Genomic DNA, 20,224 nt, shown 5'->3' with positions numbered 1-20,224 from the left:
ATAAAACTAAAAACACTCACAATGCAGCTCCTGTTTCTCCCTCTCCTCCATCATTCGGATGCACAGTCCTGCACGTTACAAGGAACTTTCTGGGCTTTTCCTTCTTTTCTGAATTTCCTGGAGGCATTCAAGGCCAGGCTGGATGTGGCTCTGGGCAGCCTGGTCTGCTGGTTGGAGACCCTGCACATAGCAGGGGGTTGGAACTACATGAGCATTGTGGTCCTTTTCAACCCAGGCCATTCTATGATTCTCTAGCTCTCAGCAACTGGTACCCTCTTTATGCACGTATTTAAGTTGTGCTTCTGTCCTCCTCACTTGGGTGACCACGTTAACTACTTTCCAAACAAGAAGGATCTCTATAAATAGAACAGCTGTATCAGGATAATCCTATATTCCTGAATCAGAACTGTCTTGACTCGGGCCCTAGACAGGTTGATTATAATCTCTGCAAACAGAGGCTCACTGTTTGGAAGTCATGTCACTGTTTGAAACATCATCTTCTCCATTTATTCTCCCATGCTCAAGTAAGGAGAAGAAAAAAAGAAATGCAGAGAGGAAAAAAAAAAAAAGAGGGAAGCACAGGAGATTGCATGATCTTAAGGTCACTACAATTCAAAACTGCAGAATGTGGTGGAGAAATGAACTACATCACTACATCTGTATTGTCATTTATTCTTAAGGCTAGAAATGTATTATAACATTTTACAAATTATGCACGCTTTGTTTTGTTTAATTATCTCTAGTTAATAGGTTAGACTACGGTTTTTTTGAGCAAGTTATTTTCATGCACTGCAGCACACTTTGAAAAGCAGCCCACGTTCCTCCTACCTTCAGCTTTTAAGTTTAATCATATACTTTAGTAAGTTAGCACAGAAGTTGGGGGACGCACATAAGGACTTCCACACACACAACTTATTTATCCCCCAAAATGGTACACATGCTGTCAAACACAAAGGGCCAGGAATGGGATCAGTCAGATGGCCAATCAGAAAATACGCTGGTTTTTCAATAGTTGGCTATCCATCCTGAACCTACTGTAAAAGAGAAATTGTCATTCTGAAAGATGTCAGCTATTTCCAGCAGTGAGGCTGGATGGACACTCACTGCTCCATTCTCTCTACTGCTAGTTCTGGTGATTTTGATTCAGCTGCAGAAGATGACAACAGTAAAAACGTACACATCCCAAAAGAGGCAGGAATGCTCACAGATGAGATGCTCTCTTGGCATTGACTGCTGCAATACAGTCACATGTGTTTATTTAAAAAGAGACATACACATAACTCCTCCTAAATAACTTCACTCTCAGAAACAGAACACTTTTTTTTTTTTTTAATAAAGTGAGAAGCAGCAGCCTGTCATTCTCCTCACATATCCCAGCTGCAGAGTTAGCCCTTGTCTAACAATTTGAGAACGTTTCAAAACGTGTATTCTATTAAACTTCACTGAGCTGGAAAATTCTGCCTTGTGAGAAAGACAGCAAAAGAATTATAAACGTTCTAATCTTTAAATTGTTGTCTTGGGTTTTTAGGGATAGCCAGAATCACCTTGGTTTTATTGAGTTAAGAAGACATGCCATCATACAGAATACAATTCAGTTCATGCTGAAGTTTTCCTAACTGGAAATGTTCTTCTAGGGGGTTCCAAGATAGAAGACATCTGTACAAAGAAGTACATCAATGCCCAAAACAGTTATGGAATTGACAGAAATACACTGAACAGATGACTCTGATAGACAAATAACAATCAATGATAAGAATTCAGGTGAATTCTTAGACAAGCAAGAGACACTAAAGAAATCTCAATTAAAAAAATCACTTAGATTTTGCACAGCTTTAGTTGTTTTTTAATTTCTTTGTAAAGTCAGAGGAAACCAGGACACTAGAACAAGAATAATGCATCCAAACAGAATACTCTGAGGCCTTTGTTGAGGAAATAAGTTATTTCAGAAGCCCTCCTGGGATGCTTTCAGGATTTGCATCACCACAAGGAAAAAGAACTGAAACTCACATATAACAAATTGTTTCCCTCTGAAAGTCAGAAGTATCTAGCTCAGATTCTGTACTTTTTTTCCCCTCCCTGGAATCAGATACATGCAGCTATAAAACTGAAGTGTATTAATAACAAAACCAAACTTCGTATCTCCCAGAAAGTGAAATAGAGAGAATAGAACAGGCTCTCACATCATCAGTGAAAATGCACTCAGGATCCTGTTTGGATCAACGTGACCATTGTACTGAATCACTGGAGGTTTCCTTTTCAAAGTTAGGAAAGCCTTCAGTTTTTCCTACCTTTGGCTTCAACGTATCTAGAAACAGTTTTATTTCCTTGGCTGCCTCATAAGCCAGTAATCAGCATGGATGTCTGCGGGTCTCAGCCTGCACGCAGAGACGGGAATTGTAACAATTAGCATATCCTGAACTAAAAACAGCCCCCACAAGGCATTCCCAGCAAGAAACCCTAATGAAGCAAGTTCCTCTCCCCTTCAGGGAGGCCTTCAATCAACTGAAACGATTGTAAATCACTCCCAGAGATCTCTCTGCTTGGAAGTCCTGGAATGAAGCCGTTTCAGCTGGTTCTTTTGCAGAACACCACCATACAATAGGTCAAATCTCTTAAGAGAGAGGCTTTACCCACCTCTTCACAGCATCTCATGTTTTCCTTTTTTCTTTTTAGAGGGAATAAACAAGGAGAATGAAGCTGTTTGCACTAAGCTGTTCTCAAGGTGGCTATCTGCAAGCATTACAAAGGTGGAAATTGTCCTTGTCAAAATCTGGTGAGAATATATCAATTAATAAGTGTTAGGTAAAAAGATAAAAGCTTGTGCAAGTATTAAGCAAAGCCAAACAGAAACCTAAAAATAAATGAGCTTTTTTTTTTTTTTTTTTTTTTTTGCATCATAAAATCCAACCTTTCCAAAACAAAAGCAGCTGAAGTCATGAACTCATCCCAAGGAGCAGTAAAAATACACCCATTAAAGTTCAGGTCGTCTGAGAATCTTCTGGGTCCAGTTGGTGGATCCAGTTACTCAAACTCCATCAATAAGAAGTGGGGGTTTTTTTGTTGTTAAATATTTTTATCTCCTCTAACCCAGCTCCTGAGATACTAAAAACCATAAAACAACTGCAGCAGAAATTTCTCTCCTGCATTAACCAAGACTCACCTGGCTATCTGGCCCTGAAACCTGCCTTCTTCCATCCACAAAAAATTTCAGACTCAACTCCCTTTAGGATACAGAAAGCAATGCAAAGGATCCTTGGCATGACAACTTTTATGGGCCTAGGCTCAACACTCAAACCCAAAAAATACTGGGCAGTACAAAATTCACATAAATATAAGATACACGCCTAGCTAATATATAAAAACAGCCGTATTTCAAGGTTCAAGGTTACAGAGCTGTTACATCTAATCTCTAAGCAGCACCACCAGGCAAAGTGATTCACATACATTAAGATGATCCATAAATTTGAGAATCCATTCTTTCTTTTATGTATATTTCGAGCATCTTCATTGTATCTTCATGTGGAGCAGAGCCATATCTACCTACATGGTTTGAGAGTTCTGTGTCAAATCAATAGCAAAATACCACCTACAGCAGTGCCCAAAGTTGAGAGAAAATATACACGACCGATCTTCTTACACACATCTCCACTGTTTGTACCCTCACCACAAACCTTCGTCTGCAGTTTCAACCACAAGCAGCCACAAGAGCCCTTTCCCATTTGGGAGCATCAAACATTATCTTCAGTGACAACATAATCAATAAAACGATACCAACTTGTAAGTCTACAGGAGAGCAAAAGGTGCAAAATCAAAACTAAACACCTGAGGTAAGACAAAAGTTTTGGGTGCCTGAATTTTCATTTTTACAAAAGGGCCTCTTTTAAAGTAATCTTTGCACAGCTAGAATGTTTAAGTAGAACAGCATCCCCCCTTTGACCAATGCACAGGTTTGAGGTATCGTTTAAAATGCTGACTTGTGAATTAAGTTATCCATAATAGACATTTATCTCAGTACAAATGATTTTTCAAATTCCTTTAAAAAACCCAACAGATAAAACAATTTTACCATCTTGGACCCTTATTTAATGTTGTTCTCTATATATCTCATGTAGTAAAACTAAAACAAATATTGAGCTGGTTTGTCTGTCAGTATCTTGCATATCATTTTAAGTAACACACACTTTCCTACATAGTATAAAAAGTCAGCAAAAGTAGAACTAAAAGAAAAGCTACCCCATTCCTATTCTAGCAGCCTTAGAAAAATACAGAGTGAAATTTCCTTAAAATATTCTAATACTGAATACTTCTGTGGAAAAAGGTAAGAATGAGTTTACCTCCTGTTGTTCAAAGAGGAAAAAAAAAAAAGAGTGATGACTCACATTTAATAGTAACCTTTATAAGAAAATTTCACAAACACAAGACTGAAGCACAAATGCACGTTCCACCTGCTAAAGTAAGGAACTTTTTTAAAGCTGAAAAGAAAGCATTTTAAAAGTAAAAGCAACATGAATGTGACATAAGTTTTAATGACACACGATGCTGAACATCCTTGTTTACTCAGTCTTTGCTTTTTCCACCCATGTTCTGCAAACAAGTAATCTGATGCCTGTGGATACATACATCACTGTCAAGCATCTATGAAAATGAAGACTTTCCACTTGGGCCGTAGAGTATTTCCATCTGAGAGCAGATCAAGTAGCGTGATTAAAATGCTGAATGATATCTAACCCCTAAAATATGTGATAATGATACAAATATGCTACTGTTCTTTAGGGCACAGAAGTTTAAAATGGTAATCTAATTACCATGCAAGGCTGGCTGATTTTCTTAGACCAAGAAATTCTTCAGAGTTTCCTGAGCAGGAAGACAGCTCAGTATCAACATGGTAAATTGTGTTAGAGCAACCCACCATTTGGAAGTCCCCAGCTACTGTTCAGCTTTCCAATCTGCTTTCAATGAAATGTATTTGTACACTAATCTTAAAGTCAATTTGGCAGTGTCTGATTACAACAGAGAACTAGATACATATGATAAGAAAATTGTTTACTTAAATTGATACCTATGATTTTTATACAGTGATTGGATAATCAGTTCCAGAACACATTGAGTTTTCGGCTATATTTAACAGGAATACTGAAAAAAATGCATCTTTCACTTTTCTTTGAAAATGCATTCTTCTGGCTTCTCTTAGTGCTTGAAATTAACTCCATTTCTAAAGAGCAAATTACTCTGTCAAATGACAATGGGTTTTCTGTGGATCTACAAAAAAAAAAACCATCGTAGCTTGGGCAGCATAGTTTTACATCTTATTACAAATACAGCTTACCTGAATCACAGAATGGCCAGAGTTGGAAAGGATATTAGGGAAAACAATCCCAACCATACATTGTTTATGCTTGACTATCCATCACTCTCTTATCACCACAGAGTATCAGAAGAGTGATAAGTAATTACCAAAAAAGTGAACAATGTGTAATTTTGGCATTTAACAATAGCCAAAGAATGGGAAAAGGGCTGAATCACAACAGTGCCACCTACAGTAAGGTACATGATAGGGAAAAAAAAAAAAATCAATGTTCTATTTGACAATTAATTAAATTAGAGCTTAATAGAAAAGACCTAACGACATTATAAAAATCACTTACTTCAAAATTAGTCACAACCTAAAACGTTTTTATCTTGTTAAATCTGAATGAACACGCCACTATGTTTCTATTCACTAGCCTCCACTAAACACAAAGGCATGAAAGCACAAACACACTTCTGAGGCTCTAATTCCTTATTTGCTGCACAGATCAAAAAAAAAAAAAAAAAGCAATAAGAATCACATGGCAGCAGGAAGAAAAAATGCTGAGCTCTTACCTTGCATTCTACCACGCTCTGATCCGATTCACACGTAACGTAGATTTCATCAACTGCCCGTCTCAGGTTGTCAAAAAGGAACGCCCAGTACCGAGCTCTCAGATCAACTTTTCGAGGCTGCCGTGCTTTTGTTGGGCTTTTGTCAAAAGTTTTGTCTCCTGCTGCTGTTAACTTACAGTCTAGGGAAGTGTTCTAAAGAAAACAAGACAAAGGAAAACAACAAAGAGAAGTACAGTAAGGGGTTGTGCTTCTGTGCAACACGTTTTTTCCCCAATGCATTTAAGCGTTTTTTCCCCAATGCATTTAAACTTTTGTAAGCAAGGAGTTTCTCCCTGAAGACTATGCAATTCCACTGACTGCTTTTTTAAAAAACACTTTTTAAAACGTGCTTTCTTGCCTTAAACAAATGCAACCAATATACAGAACCAATTTCTGATTCTTTGACAATTGTAACTCAACATTTACTTTGCACAGTGCATGATATTCTGTCTCTTACACACATTACAGCATTCCATTTTCTGACTATGCATCCCACTCTGATAAGTACGTGCACCCAAAGATGAAAATAAAATTTTACTAGTAATCATACCACTAGTGTTTCAACACAGTTCAACTCTTAATACCAGGACAACACATACAACTTTGTTTCTAAACTCTCCTACTGATCTGTGAGCATTAAGGTCAGCAAAACACTGTTGTGATGCTATGAAGCTAGTTCCCAGATCCATGCATTATGATCACACTTCAGAGAAGATGCAAGTGCTGGGTGAGTTACAAAAGAATCTCTCCTACTTGAGAAGACCATTTGCAGGAAGATTTCCACTCACCATTTGGTTAACACTGCAAGCTCAGTTCAACCCAGCCTAAGTGCTGAGCTGCTGAATCAAGCTGATGCCAAGTCTGAAAGTGTTCTCGTGCTGTTCTAGCTTGTAATGAACAGCTTTCAACTGCAACAAATCTGCTGTCTGATTCTCAGTGCTAATATGCTCACTAATTGCTTTAGTGCTACTTTGCTGCACAGATACAGAGGGCTGCCAACATGCTAAATGTGATGAAAACAGAGGGAAACATTCAACTGCCTGCATGAATGCTGGCACAGAGAGGAACCACAAACACCTTCTTGGAGGTACATCGTGTATTTGTCAACCCTGTGTGTTCAGATCAGTCATGTGGGGACAGTTACTGGACAGATATGAACTGTCACCTACCTATAAATGCACTCTTCTGTCTGAGGATTGAGGAATATCTCCTCTTCACTCTCCTTGTAGTTAGATTTCTGCAACTATCTTATTAACCACCAGTTTTGTTTAGGGTATATGAAGAAATTGGTGTGAATGACTGAAGTGATGTTAAAGCAGTTAAAACAATTTGTTTTCCAAAACAGATTCAGTAACATGCCCTGGAGTTGTGAAAAGTATGAGGTGTGTATTTATGCTCAGAAAGATGAGCATAAGGAGAGGAAGATGAGGATAGGACCACACGAGTGAGTTTTCATCAGTCTATTTCCTTGAGATTTGCATCCCATTTATAGGCAGAGGAAAATTATGCTTAAATTGCAGTAGGAAAAAAAAAGTTGAATGTCAAAGTGCCAAGGCACACAGGCATTCAGCAGTCCATTTCAAACCTTCATGAGTGTGTGGAAAGAACCTGATGTGACAATCACGAGGCCAGCTTTACTGCTCTGAATAATGTGTTCAATTTGCCCAGATTGGTGTTGGATGCCCTGTCCCTGGAGATGCCAAGTCAGGCAGGACCAGCCTCTGAGCACTTGGATTTATCCCTGTTCATTGCAGGGAGTTGGACTACATGGCCTTTAAGTGTCCTTTCCAACTAGAATCATTGAATTGTTTGATGATTCAGTAGGAATGCTCTGTTTCTGCAATGTAGTCTCAGCACAGCAGTCCCACACAGAGTAGTCACCAAATAACAATAAAGTATTCTTCTTCTGAAAACACAGTATTTACACAATTCCAAATGACAAGAACAGACAGAACCCCAACTATGGAGCACATTACTCCCATCCAAAATGTTCTGTGAGGCTAAACCAGCTTACAGGGCACCCCAACTGTTTCAATAAAATCTTTCCCAGAACAAGTAAACTAGAGCACAGTGTTTGGAACATCCTAGGGAGCAAGGAGAGAATAGCAGGATAAGAGAGGCTGAACCACATTGTGAAATTAACATGCCTGTATTTTAAAGATGTAAGCACATTCCTATAGGAGCAGAACATCTTGTTCATAGAAAAAAACACGTTCCACGTGCTACACTGTCAAAATCTGACAGGCTGTCTGTAAATGTTAGATGGCTAAAGACATACAGTCAAGGCCACTAATCAATGCAAAGCAATGGTTAAAAATATTAAACATTAATAAATACTGCAGTATTGCTATATTAAAAGCAAAACAATTCTATCACTCACATAGGAAAAACATGACTAAGTGGAGTATCTCCTAGATGCTTGACAATGAGATTTGTTTTCTGGTTGTGACTCTCTGCAATATTATTGATCTGGAATGACTTTTTATTTTTATTTTTTTTTCCAAAATAAGATGTACTGAAGTTTTAAACTGAAATTTCTCAGCCATTAGCAAGTGAGGTCAGTAAATACAGCATTTTCTTAAATCAGAAATTTGGCAAAGGTAGCCTCTGCATAAGCAGCAAGCTTATAGGAAAAATCTCCTATATGACTTCATTGTTGAGCTGCACTGCCCTTAAAATAACCTTAATGCCAAGAAGTCATGAATCCAGAGATTAAGAAATGACAAAAAGAGAAGCTGAGGAATACAGACTAAATTGTGGCATTCTTAAACTCCATTTTGAAGCCTGTATCCTTTACAAATACAACACAGGTATACTGTTATACAAATATTCTTCAGCATATAATGCATCAATAGCACTGCAAAACATCTTTATGTGGCAAATTTTAAGACAAAAATGAGTAGATACCTGTTTTGCAGCCTTGTGTTTCCCTTGAGACACCGTCTTTGCTTTTCCACCAGCTTGCCATTTGGATTTCCCTGCGGGAGAAGCATTTTAATAAAAGCATAATGCTTCTGATTAGATTCAGCACTTTAAAAATCACATATCCAATCTCGCTATGCACTGATATGGGCACAATTAATGAGTTAAGAGGTTAATAAAATTTTACATTCAACAGTTTGGTATAAGGATGATGCCAGAAGACACACAGAAAAAGAAATTACAAAGAAAGTTGAAAACTACAGGCTTCCTTCAGCACAGAAGAAGTACCTGCAAACGGGCAGTGCCTCTGAAAATCAGACTGTTACAACTGAGATGTCAAATATGACACTATTTTTCTATGTCAGCTTTAAAATATCTTCAATAACTGTTCCACAGTATCATGTATCATTACAGAATTAAAAGGAGGAACATGTTTCTCAGAATATTCAGGTATGACCACTTGTAACTACGGCAAGAGTACTGCCTAGCACAGATACATACCCAAGTAAAAAGTTTCAACATATTTATCTTGATGAAGCCATGCAAATAAATGTATTAATTGCATACAGCTCCCTCACAGAGCAGGGAGATGGCTCTTAAATTTCAGAACTGCTCAGTTCAGTCTTTAGTAGTACTTAGGCCAAATTTGCTAACGCAGCCCAGCTGTTCTACATTGCTCTGGTTATGTAGAGCAGCTGTAAGCCTGCCTTAATCAAGCAGTTGTACAGCTGGTTTGCATCACTGCCTGTTGGAGGGAACAAGACCTTTAATTTTAAGGCAAATTTAAAAGTATTTGCTAGATAATTCATTTTTAAAATGTTACATTAGCCAAAACAACAGGTACAAATTAATATATTGGAATCAATTTAGCAGCGTTCCAGAGAAAAGCTGATTCAGCTACCAGATGTATTAAAACTTCCTATCTACCAAAAAGCTTTAACTGTGCATCAGTTTTGTCACAGTCATGGCAATATTTCGGTCACCAAGGTCTACAACCTAAGATTTTACATTCTGAAAAAAGAAGATTTCAAGTGCAGTAGTACACAGAACTTGCCCAGGGAAAAGAGATACAAACCAGCACACTGGAACAGAAAAAGGGTAGATGATGGGTGAAAGAAGGTTGCTATCTCTAGATTCTCCAAAACACAAAATACCAATCCACACCTCAGAACTGGGAACTTTCTGAGCAAGTCACCTGCAAGGATAAGAGCAGCTTTCAGATGCTCCTACGTGAGACAGACACAGAGACAAGAAAACTCACATAAGCACTGTGTGTTGCAGAAAAGTAAATACTGGATGGTAATGACCATTTTTTAATCAACAATGCCTTTAGTGATTGGGCCAAAAAGTTTTGCCTTTCCTCAGCAGTCCCATTTTCAAGCTTTTCTCATTTTCTTCCTGCTTCCTTCCTGCTTCTGTGCTGTGCTGACGAGCACTGACAAACCACTGCTCCATGGTGATGCACGTGTAGCACCACAACACTGACACTGCATTGGGGCACAGCAATGGCACACGAAGGGCACTACCTGGTGGCATTTACTGAGTTTTATGGAAACAACAGCGACAAAAGATGACCATCCTGTTAGCTATTAAGTTGTCAATATGAAATATAGAAAGCAGCAAAGTTTTGAAGCATTCAGGGAGCCAGTCATATTTTATTCTTGAAGTCCATTTCCTCCGTGTCTGGTAATGAGATATGAAACACGCTGGATTTGTGATTTGTGAAGACTTCCTGTCTCAAAATGCTGAAGCATTCAGATCTCCAAGAAAAAAAAGCTACTGATAAACTATTTTCAGCAGCTTTCTTTTACACTAACTATCTGAAAAACTCTCAGCCAACATCCCACACAGCTCTCTCCTCAGGTAGTTCTACTGATGAGAGAAATGCCACTACCAACATATTGTATCTGCTGCCAAAGAGCAGCAGTCACTTCTCTTCCCACTAAGGCAGGTCCCAACCTTGGTTATGTATCCTGGGCTCCGATTATCGCCTGATCTTCAGCTGAAATGATAAGGTTCAATTGAATTTGTTTTCACCTCTCTGAAGGAATCTGAGGACACCATCATGGTTCTTTGATTCCCCCCAGCTCTTACAGACACCATGAGAAGCAGGCTTTGTCACCTCCACTCTCTCACAAACCTACAGAAGGCTGTCTCTGCTGCAGAGCCTATTTTACTAGCTCCAGTGCTGCATCTGCCTGTCTTAAGCAACATTCCTGCACAGATGGGGAGTTTACATCAAGAAAGGCAAAGATGTTTGCTCAGAGGAAGCACTAGACTGGACTGCCACGCAGGTCAATGAAATACAAGTATTGTAACTTACAAGTCTTCAAGAATAGCTTTCCCTTTGTACCATATTGTGCCAGCTACACTCAGGTCTGTGCTGCTCAAGCTTACTCATGGTGTTTTCAGTCATGACTCTTACACCTCCTCACTTGCCACAGAGAGCCAAGTTCCATCTCCTTCACACATACTGCAAAACCCATTTATTCACCAAGCTCTTGCTAAAGGAACAGAATACTCTGCAGGCTTGCTCAAGTATGCCAGCGACCTTTCAACCAATAAATTGTGTTTCCTTATGCTGAGATTCTCAATCTATTGAGTGAATTTTATGTGGCTAGAAACCAAATGACTTTAAACAAACAAGAAATACAAAGGGAACGGTTACAAACAAGATCTTCCAATTTTTGACATACCTCAAAGTTATAAAGCAGTTTAATTCTGAAGACAGAATATCAGACTGCTGCATTAACTCACAATTAAAACACCCTCTCTCTTCCTAGCACGCAGTCAACTGTACTGTTAGCCTATCCCAAAACACAGAACCTGCTGCATGTTAATGAATTCTGTGGAGGGATACCATATTTGCAACAAATTAAATGTATCATCAATCAATGCCTCTTCTAAATAGTTGCCACTGTGTTTTGCTCCAGGTAGATTTTCTCATGTTGTTGTTCTGCACTCACAAGCAGAATCTCAGATCTGACATAACAAGGGCACATACCACACCAAAGCCTGTATCAGAACTGCTACCTACCATTCCAGAAACTGCTCTCCTTTTTATGGTAGTATTTCTTATTGACAGGAAACAGGTATTTCCCTTAAGGAATTAGAAAGTTTGGACTGCAATTCATATCATGATTGCTTTCTTATGGCTTCTGCATAAAATACATGAGTCTTCCAGTGGAAAAGTTAAATGGTAAGGAAAAAAAGAAAAAAGGAAAAGCAAAGATGCATAGATTGAAAAAAATGAATCCAATATTTTAAATTTAACAGCTCTCTATACCACTAATACTACGGAATGTCCACATGCTCACTGTTTCTGCAGAAAAATATTCTCATGACGAGTAACAGTTCCTAATATAAAGTGTTAAATCACACACTACTGCTGCCAGTGCAAAACCTCTGCATGTTATGAGCAGGAAAAAAGTGCACGAAGACAGAACACTGCTTGTACAAATGGGATGCAAGATTGGCTCAGGCAACCTGAACCTTTGGCCTGATTTACACAGCCCCTGAACAAGTACAAACTGTCCTAATTCATAATATTGCTGTATTGTTCCTCAGGGACGAAATACATATTGAAAGATCAGCAAAAAATGAATCACAGCTCACTGACATACAAACCCTCTGAGCCAAGACAAGGGTCAAGAGATAAAGGATGTGGCTCTGCCAGACTCCCATCAGCCAGAAGTTCCTTTCTACAGGGCATGTTTCCACTGAGCTGTTAGCACCAGATCCTTTGTGAAAAAAAAGAAAAAAAAAAGACCAACCAGCTCACCATTTACTGAGAGGTTTTGGAAAGAAGAACACTTCACTGGCAAAAAGTGTTACAATTACAGCAGGGCCTTTTAGGCCCCAAAAAAGGAAGTGACCACAGCCACCTGGGTTTCAGTATCACACGTAACAACTACTTAAAGGCAACGATCAAACAAAAGACAATGATTCATTTCTACATTCATTTTTCATGCTTTGGAAGAATACTCAATGACAACTCTAATTCACTCATTTTCCAGGAAAATGTCACACACAAAGCTTTGTAAAATAACATTACAAGCAAAACAGAGCTAAAAAGGAACAGACTTGAAATAAAAATTGAACCGACTCACCAGTAGCTCAAATACACTCTATGTTCCTGTCCCATACACACCCCTTCATTGCCCAAAAATACAATTCTCAATCTTTTCTGCTTACATGTCATGTACTAAGTGCAATAATACCAGTGGATCTACCAACATACTCAAGAACATACAGGCAACTGCAAGACTAGTAAATAGATAAATGCACCCTCTGGAGACAGATACAAATGAAGCTGCCAAAAAAATGCAAAACTGGCCCTCTTAAAAATCCATGTACTCATGATAATAAGCAGACTAGCTGCTGTATGTTATCCCAAACTGTTCTATTGTGTGTGCTTCACTTGAGCAGGTTATGGTTGTGTCTTAAACTATTACCTTTTTCTTCTCACATTCTACCTTTCTATTAAAACAAAAGCACAGTACCTTATTTGCCCTTTGATCCCCTCAATCAAAGATAAGAAACCAGTCACATACTGCTCGACTGCTTCGGGCTCCTCACAAGAAGGGCATCAAGGCTTTAAGGGTGTTCAGAGAAGGGCAAGGGAGCTGTGAGGAGTCTGAGCACAGGAGTTCTGAGGAGCAGCTGAGGGAAGTGGGATGGGTCAGTCTGAAGAAGAGGAGGCTTGGGGCAGACCTTACTGCTCTCTACAACTGCCTGAAAGGAGGTTGTGGTGAGGTGAGGGTCAGCCTAGCCTCTTCTCCCATGTAACTAGCAATAAGAAGAGAGGAAATGGTCTCAAGTTGTACCAGAGGATTCAGGTTGGATGTCAGGAAATACTTCTCCAAGAGAAAAGAGTCAGGTTCTGGAACAGGCTGCCCATGGAGGTGCTGGTGCTGTAACACAACAGAAAGCACAGCAGTAACAGTGGGGTAGCAAAGTCCTAGGCTGCAGCAAGCAAAGATACATTCAAATGCAGCAGCTATGGACACAGAAACAAAGGAAAAAAAATCTGCTTATCCTTGGAAGGTCTCAGGTACATAGGAATCTCCTTGCCTCCACTGCCAACCCCTAAATGAGGTCTGGGAGGGGGTGGATCTTGGCTCTAGCCCTTCCAGTCACTCAGTTGTATTGCATACACTTGAGCTCCCCTAGGTTGGCCCTGCCTTCCCACCAGGTGCTCAATCACTGTTTCAAGCTATGACTTGCATTTCTGCTACACTGACCCTGGAGGTGCTCAAGAAACACAGAGATGTGGCTCAATGGGAAATACTGGTGCTGGGTGGACAGTTGGACTGGATGATCTTGGAGGTCTTTTCCAACCATGGTGATTCTTTGACAACTGGCTGCTGTTTCATTTTTCCTTCTTACACGTACCTATCAAAGATTCACAGCACATCTTTCACTGCTGACCACTCAGAGCTTAAAAATACCACTACACAAAACTTCTGTTTTGGAAAAGCAATCTAACAAATTAAGACAGCTGGGACAATGCTGATGATTACTTTGGAGTCAGAACGTGAATCCAAAGCTTCTGAATACTTAGTTATTCAATATAATCTTTCTACCATTCCACTTGTCATTGTTAACAGAAGAACAGGTACATGCTCTGAACAGAATGAGTTTTCCTTGATGAAACCTATACATGCACAAACAGCTACGTCGCTTTTCACGTACCTCATTCTCTTCTGTGACTTCAGACATTTCCATTTTAAAATGAAAGAAAATTCACAGATACACCTCAGTGCATAGTGCAACCCAAGAAGGCAGTTCAAGCTTTGCTGCAGCTTACTTTAGGAAGAGGTGATCTTCTAAAATAGCCATAACTGTTCGTAGAAACACCATCTCCACTGGCAAAGCCACAGAACAGCTGGGGTTGGAATGAGCCTCTGGAGATGTGGTCCAACCTTTCTGCTCAAAGCAGAATCAATGACAGAAGGCTGCCCAGGACTACACGCAGTGAGGTTCTGAGCATCTCCACAGCTTCACTGGGGAACCCATCCTGGTGCTCAACCACCCTCACATTCAAAAAACCAGAACAAACCAAAAACTTTTAGACACTCCTGCCCAAATCTTAAAAGCAGCAGCAGCTCCACAAGGACAAGTGAGCTACAAAAGCATGTGAGATGAGGTCCTCACAAAGACAGCAGTCTGACATCTGGAACAGCTTGAGCAGTATGAAAACTGAAAGTCCATTCCTGGCTTCTGAAGTCCAAAAGAGAGTATCACAACAGTAACAAAACAGTTCTAAGGATTCACGTTAAGAAAGGGGATACATTGGGACCAGCTTTAAGATTCTTTGCAGATGTTTAATACAGACTGAGGTGATACTACAAGAAACTGCCAAACGTGCTTGTTTTAGAGTACATGGAAGTACTTTGTGGGGTGGCACTAAGACAGACATCCCTTCCAATCTTAAACCCCAAGTTATGTAAGACTTGTTTTTAACAACATTCTCAAAGCTCAATATCTTAAGATTATTGTATTACACTGCTATCTTGGTGATATCAGCAAGACAGGATAAACTTACATGCCTCTTTTCAGAACAAAAAATAATTTCGTTTTATCTGTCACTGCTCTGTTTTATGCAATGATCAGCCAATGGAAGGTTGTGCATTTTGAAAAAAAACAGATTTAAAAATGATACCATGGACACTAAATATTATCTTTTCTATAAACAGAGAAATCCCATGACAAGAACATGATTCCATGGAAGTAGTTCCAGTAAACTGCTGAAAGGGCCAAGTGCAAAACAAGTTTGGAGAAGACAGCTAAAAACATACCATCATCATCCTTGTTTTCCAGAGGGACGCTCCATGCAATCAGGTTCCTTGCTGTACGTCCCTCTTCTGCAACTATCTTCCTCACTTTGTCATGGCTGTTGGAGCGCTGGAAAGAAGCCTGAAAACAAGAAATGCAGGAATGGAAAATACGTATATATGTGTGTACATATATGTGTATATATATATATATAGTTTTGACACATGGGCATTTTATCCAACATATAGTTAAACCCAAGTGGGTTCACAGTTAATATATTTCTACCAGCTATTCAGAACACATATACATTTTCACAACCATTTATCTACATGGCAGGCAAAGTGATGGGCCAGTATGACACAGGAGTTTCTACCCAGTCCTCAGAACAGGTATGCCTACACCACACTTATTTTAACTTTCATTTAATTGAGGTCTGTCCAGCAAGAGCATCACATTAGACTTTAAAACGTTTGACAGTCTTTCAGTTAATTAGAACTAAGGACAAAAGCTATGTGAGACTAAAATGCACGTGCTGAGTAGCTGAGAAGAACCTGAAGAACGGTCACCTCCACTGGTACAGATGTTTTTCATGAGAGTGGCATACGGTGGTGACTATGCTGAAAAACAGTGAGAATTTCCCTTATCAAAATAGCATTATTGTGCTCTTTGTATATGTTGTAGTTCCATGAAAATAAATAGGAGGCATTACTTTCACCTACATATATTTAAAAAACAAACACTTCTGTTTCATTGAGAAGGCAAGAAGCTAGAAAGCACATCCTGGCAACTACAGCCAGTTCTTACTAGAAAGCTGCAGCTGTTCACAGACAACATGAGAAGCACTGAGGATGAACTTTTTTCACCTAGGAAATACAGAATTACAGAATCACAGAATTGCCAGGGTTGGAAGGGACCTCAAGGATCATGAATCTCCAACCCCCCTGCCACAGCCAGGGCTACCAATCATCCCACCTAATGCTAGACCAGGCTGCCCAGGGCCCCATCCAATCTGGCCTTGAACACCTCTTGCACTGACAAAAGATAACATCACCAGATCTTAGAAACCAAACATATTAAGAAATAGATGTATCAGCTGACAGACATCAACGAGATGCAGTCGTTCCTCTTCTAAACTGACTGAAGTTATTCCTCAGAAAGCCAAGTTACACACAGTAATGCAAACTCTATATACAATGGTGGTGCAAAAACACTTCAACACTGACAAACATAACCTCAAATAAGTTATGTAGATGTAAACATGCCTTTAGCACCGATACGCTGATTTTCTGTAGCAACAGTCAGAAGACACGTTTTTCCTCTTTTCACCCTCACCATCAAGCCTGCAACCTTTGTGTTGTGCTACTAGCACATCTTCAGAAAGAAAATACAGTGAAAATGAGAACAGCAGAGGAGTGGCTGTAATTCCTCAGGGTGGTAGGAAATGCAGTAGAAACAACAAGCTGCAATTACTTGACTGCTTGTATCATAACTATGAACCAAAGTTTCTCTCATTTGGGTGTCCTTGAATGCTTGTTTCAAAGCCACAGTGTGCCATCTAGTGCTCCACTGACCACCTGGAGACCACACCATGCGATACACTGAGAGCAAACAACCAAAACCACAGCAGAACTATGGGAGAGAGCTGTCTAAAAACATGATTATTTAAAAACAAAATCAAAACACCCAAGTAATGCAGTTTGATACAGAGAAATCAACAGGATCTATACTAAACTGGTTGTAGTCTATTCTTATTCAATATAATAGCTCATTCTCTTTAGAAAATTTTACTGATTGTCCATTGCTGTTGAATAAAGTTTGTTTTTTCTCTCCTTGTTGCTTAACAATGAAACACGTCCTGGACCTAAGAGTTAAAGACTCACAAATCTCACATAATTAATTGTTTTAAAATCAACTTAAACTGCTGCATAAACCAGTGATGCAAATGCTTATGGAACCTTCACAAGTGAGTTAAATGGTTTTGATTTATCTGAACTGTCTCTGAAATGTGGCTACATTTTGTATTCATGTATCCTCAAACCGTAGCAACCTTATCTAGAAGCAGATCTCATCTTTCACAACTTGCTGTCAAAAAGGGATAAGTAGACAAATCTTTAATGGATTCTCAATCCAGATAACATTCACTCTGCACAATCCATGCAACACTGAACCACAGCTTTCCTACAACGTGAGCCTGCTCATTCCTGCCATACACAGAGGACTTTGAAAACCCATTTGAATTCTTTTTCCCATTTTTTTTTTTTTTATGCTGGCATTCCACTTCATTTCATCCTCCATTGGCCCTCTCATTTTCCAAGCTGACCACCCTTCAGTCTTCTTTCTCAGATTTTCCACACCGCAGATTACATATTCACTGAATCTGAGCGTTGAGGGGTTTCTCTTCAAGATTGTCTTCAACTGGTTCCTATCTTTCTTTGAGATACAGTGCCCAAGAGCAGATACAAACACTTCAAAGAAGTCATTTTACATGCTAATTAATATTATTTGTATCTTACAGATGATGCTAATCCCATTTAAACATCTCAAAATGACAAATGGGTTTTACTTCCTTGCAATATGCTATCTTTTCACTATTTGGGATAGAATCATAACAAATATGTCATAACATCACACAGAAATCACCACTCTTTCCATAGGCAGAGAACAGCAGACTTCCACAGGCCTAATCCAATCCACAAATGTCTGCACCCAAAAGCAGACATACCCAGAATTTCTTGTGTTGCACCCAGGACCCTCCGTAATACCACGGCTGTTCTTTACACTTATTTCTGCAGACCAGACCAAAACAATCCTGCACTAACATACACTGGGACAATTTCCAAACAAAAGTTAGGAACTTTGGAACTTGCAGTTTTGTTTTCACTGAAACGGAATTTGGTCTGAACAGCAGTTTTCCCTTAAAAGTTCTAATGAAAAGAAAACATTCATGATTGCAATACTCCTCTTCATTGTACAGCAGTCCTTTAAGGCAGGTATCAAAACCCATGATTTCACAGTACAAAGGTTTTTGCATCTCTTCTGTTTCAAGGTTTTCTGCCCCACTGCTCACATCACAGTCCATGACTAACAAGCTCACATGTATGGGGCAAGTGTGAGAGGGAGGATGGTATGCATGAAAATCAGCAGGAAGTCCTAATTTTGGAACACTCCAGGGGTGCCAGAGGACTCGAGAGTATTTTTTAACAGGATTCATTTCTTTATTCCATGTACAGTGTAGAACTCTCACGGGATGTGTAAAGAAGTAGCAAGGGGAAAGCAGAGGATATTTCAGCATTTTCAAGAATTCACATAACGGTGTTGACAGAATCAGTTTCTAGAATCAGTAACTTCAGAGAAGGTACAAATGAATACTCATTAACGAATCCCAACGCAAAAAAGTATTTTTCTTGCAGCAGGAAAATCTTCAGTACAGTGTTACAGTATCTGAACAACTTACCATCACGTTATAGCCTTCTTCTGCATCGGCAGGCTCATTTATTGCATTTTTGGACGACCCCATTGAGCTTTCATGCCTGTGTCAAAACAGACACAGTTAGTTTTAGCTTCCTAGCAACATTTATGTCAAGGACATCTGATGAACGTGGTAACGTTTTCAGAGTTATATTTGTAAAGTGCTTATGTGGCTCCATATTAAAAGCAGCTCAAGAAGAAAATCAAGAGGCTGACCCTTTAGAAAAAAAAAAAACAACCTCGAAGTAGAAGAGACCCTTAAAGTCCATCAGTGCAACCCCTGCAATGCACAGGGGGACACACACAGCACATCAGAGCCCCCAGCCTGACCTTGATGTCTGCAAGGACTGGGCACCGCCGCCTCTCCAGGCAGCCCTTGGTGTACAAAACTTCTTCCTTACATCCAATCTGAATCACCCCTCTTCTAATTTGAAACCATTTCCCCTTGTGCTGTCACAACACACCCTGCTGGTGTCCGTATCCTTCCTTCTTACAGCCCAGCCCCTTTAGGCACTGAAGGCTGCTCTCAGCTCTCCTCACAGCCTTCTCCCCTGGGTGCTGCACAGCCCAGCTCTCAACCTCCCCCTCTCACAGGGAGGTGCTCCAGTGATGAGTGTACAACGAGCAGAGTTCACCCAAAGGAGCACATTTTGACACATATGAAAGCAGTACGAAGCATACTGCTCCAGAACAGGGGAAGGCACCAAGAGCAACGTTTCTTGTGTCTGTACCGGGCAAATCTGTCAAAACGAATCAGAGGTGCTGAAAATCTCCGCGGGATAATTAGTTAGGTCATTAAAAAAAAAAAAAGGGGGGTTGTGCAGGAGACAGCTATGATAAAATACATGTTTTTAATCAAGTGCTGGACTGGGGACCGGCAGCCAAAAGCGGGTGTTAAATATTTATAGGTTCACCGAAACCTTTCAGCATTACTGCAGCCACGCAGGAGTAAAACGAAACGCGTGCTTTCAGGGCCGGCAGCGCTCAGAGCCGCCTCACACACAGCCGGGCGCACAGCGCTGGGGAGGGGGCGGCGGCGCGGAGCCTCGCAGCTCGGCCGGAACGCGGCACGGGCTGACTGACACCCGGCTTCACGGTTGCCACTGGCAACCAAGCTCCCGGCCCCGCTCGGCACACGGCCGCCGGGCCAGGCCGC

At 40.0% G+C, this 20,224-nt stretch overlaps 1 protein-coding gene across 4 annotated transcripts in view; it reads right to left on the bottom strand.

Annotated features, from left to right (window-relative positions):
* Positions 1–20,224, bottom strand: part of SCAPER (S-phase cyclin A associated protein in the ER) — a 144,117-nt gene that overhangs the window by 123,468 nt on the left and 425 nt on the right. For 2 of the 4 annotated variants that reach the window (XM_090148678.1, XM_031616350.2), the window contains exons 2-5: positions 19,055–19,130; positions 15,624–15,741; positions 8,809–8,879; positions 5,863–6,054 (exon numbers count right to left, since the gene is read on the bottom strand). In XM_090148678.1, coding sequence (XP_090004804.1) covers positions 5,863–6,054; positions 8,809–8,879; positions 15,624–15,741; positions 19,055–19,117 — 444 coding nt within the window. In that variant the 5' untranslated portion in view covers positions 19,118–19,130. Of the gene's footprint in view, positions 1–5,862; positions 6,055–8,808; positions 8,880–9,324; positions 9,426–15,623; positions 15,742–19,054; positions 19,131–19,988; positions 20,190–20,224 lie in introns of those variants that run through there. The other 2 variants (XM_031616351.2, XM_031616352.2) reach the window with 2 other exon arrangements.

The sequence above is a fragment of the Phasianus colchicus genome, chromosome 12 (genome assembly GCF_987193195.1).
Source record: "Phasianus colchicus chromosome 12, bPhaCol1.hap1.1, whole genome shotgun sequence".
Lineage (NCBI taxonomy): Eukaryota > Metazoa > Chordata > Aves > Galliformes > Phasianidae > Phasianus > Phasianus colchicus.
The sequence above is the reverse complement of the archived record's forward strand: the minus strand, read 5'-3'. Positions and strand labels throughout refer to the sequence as shown.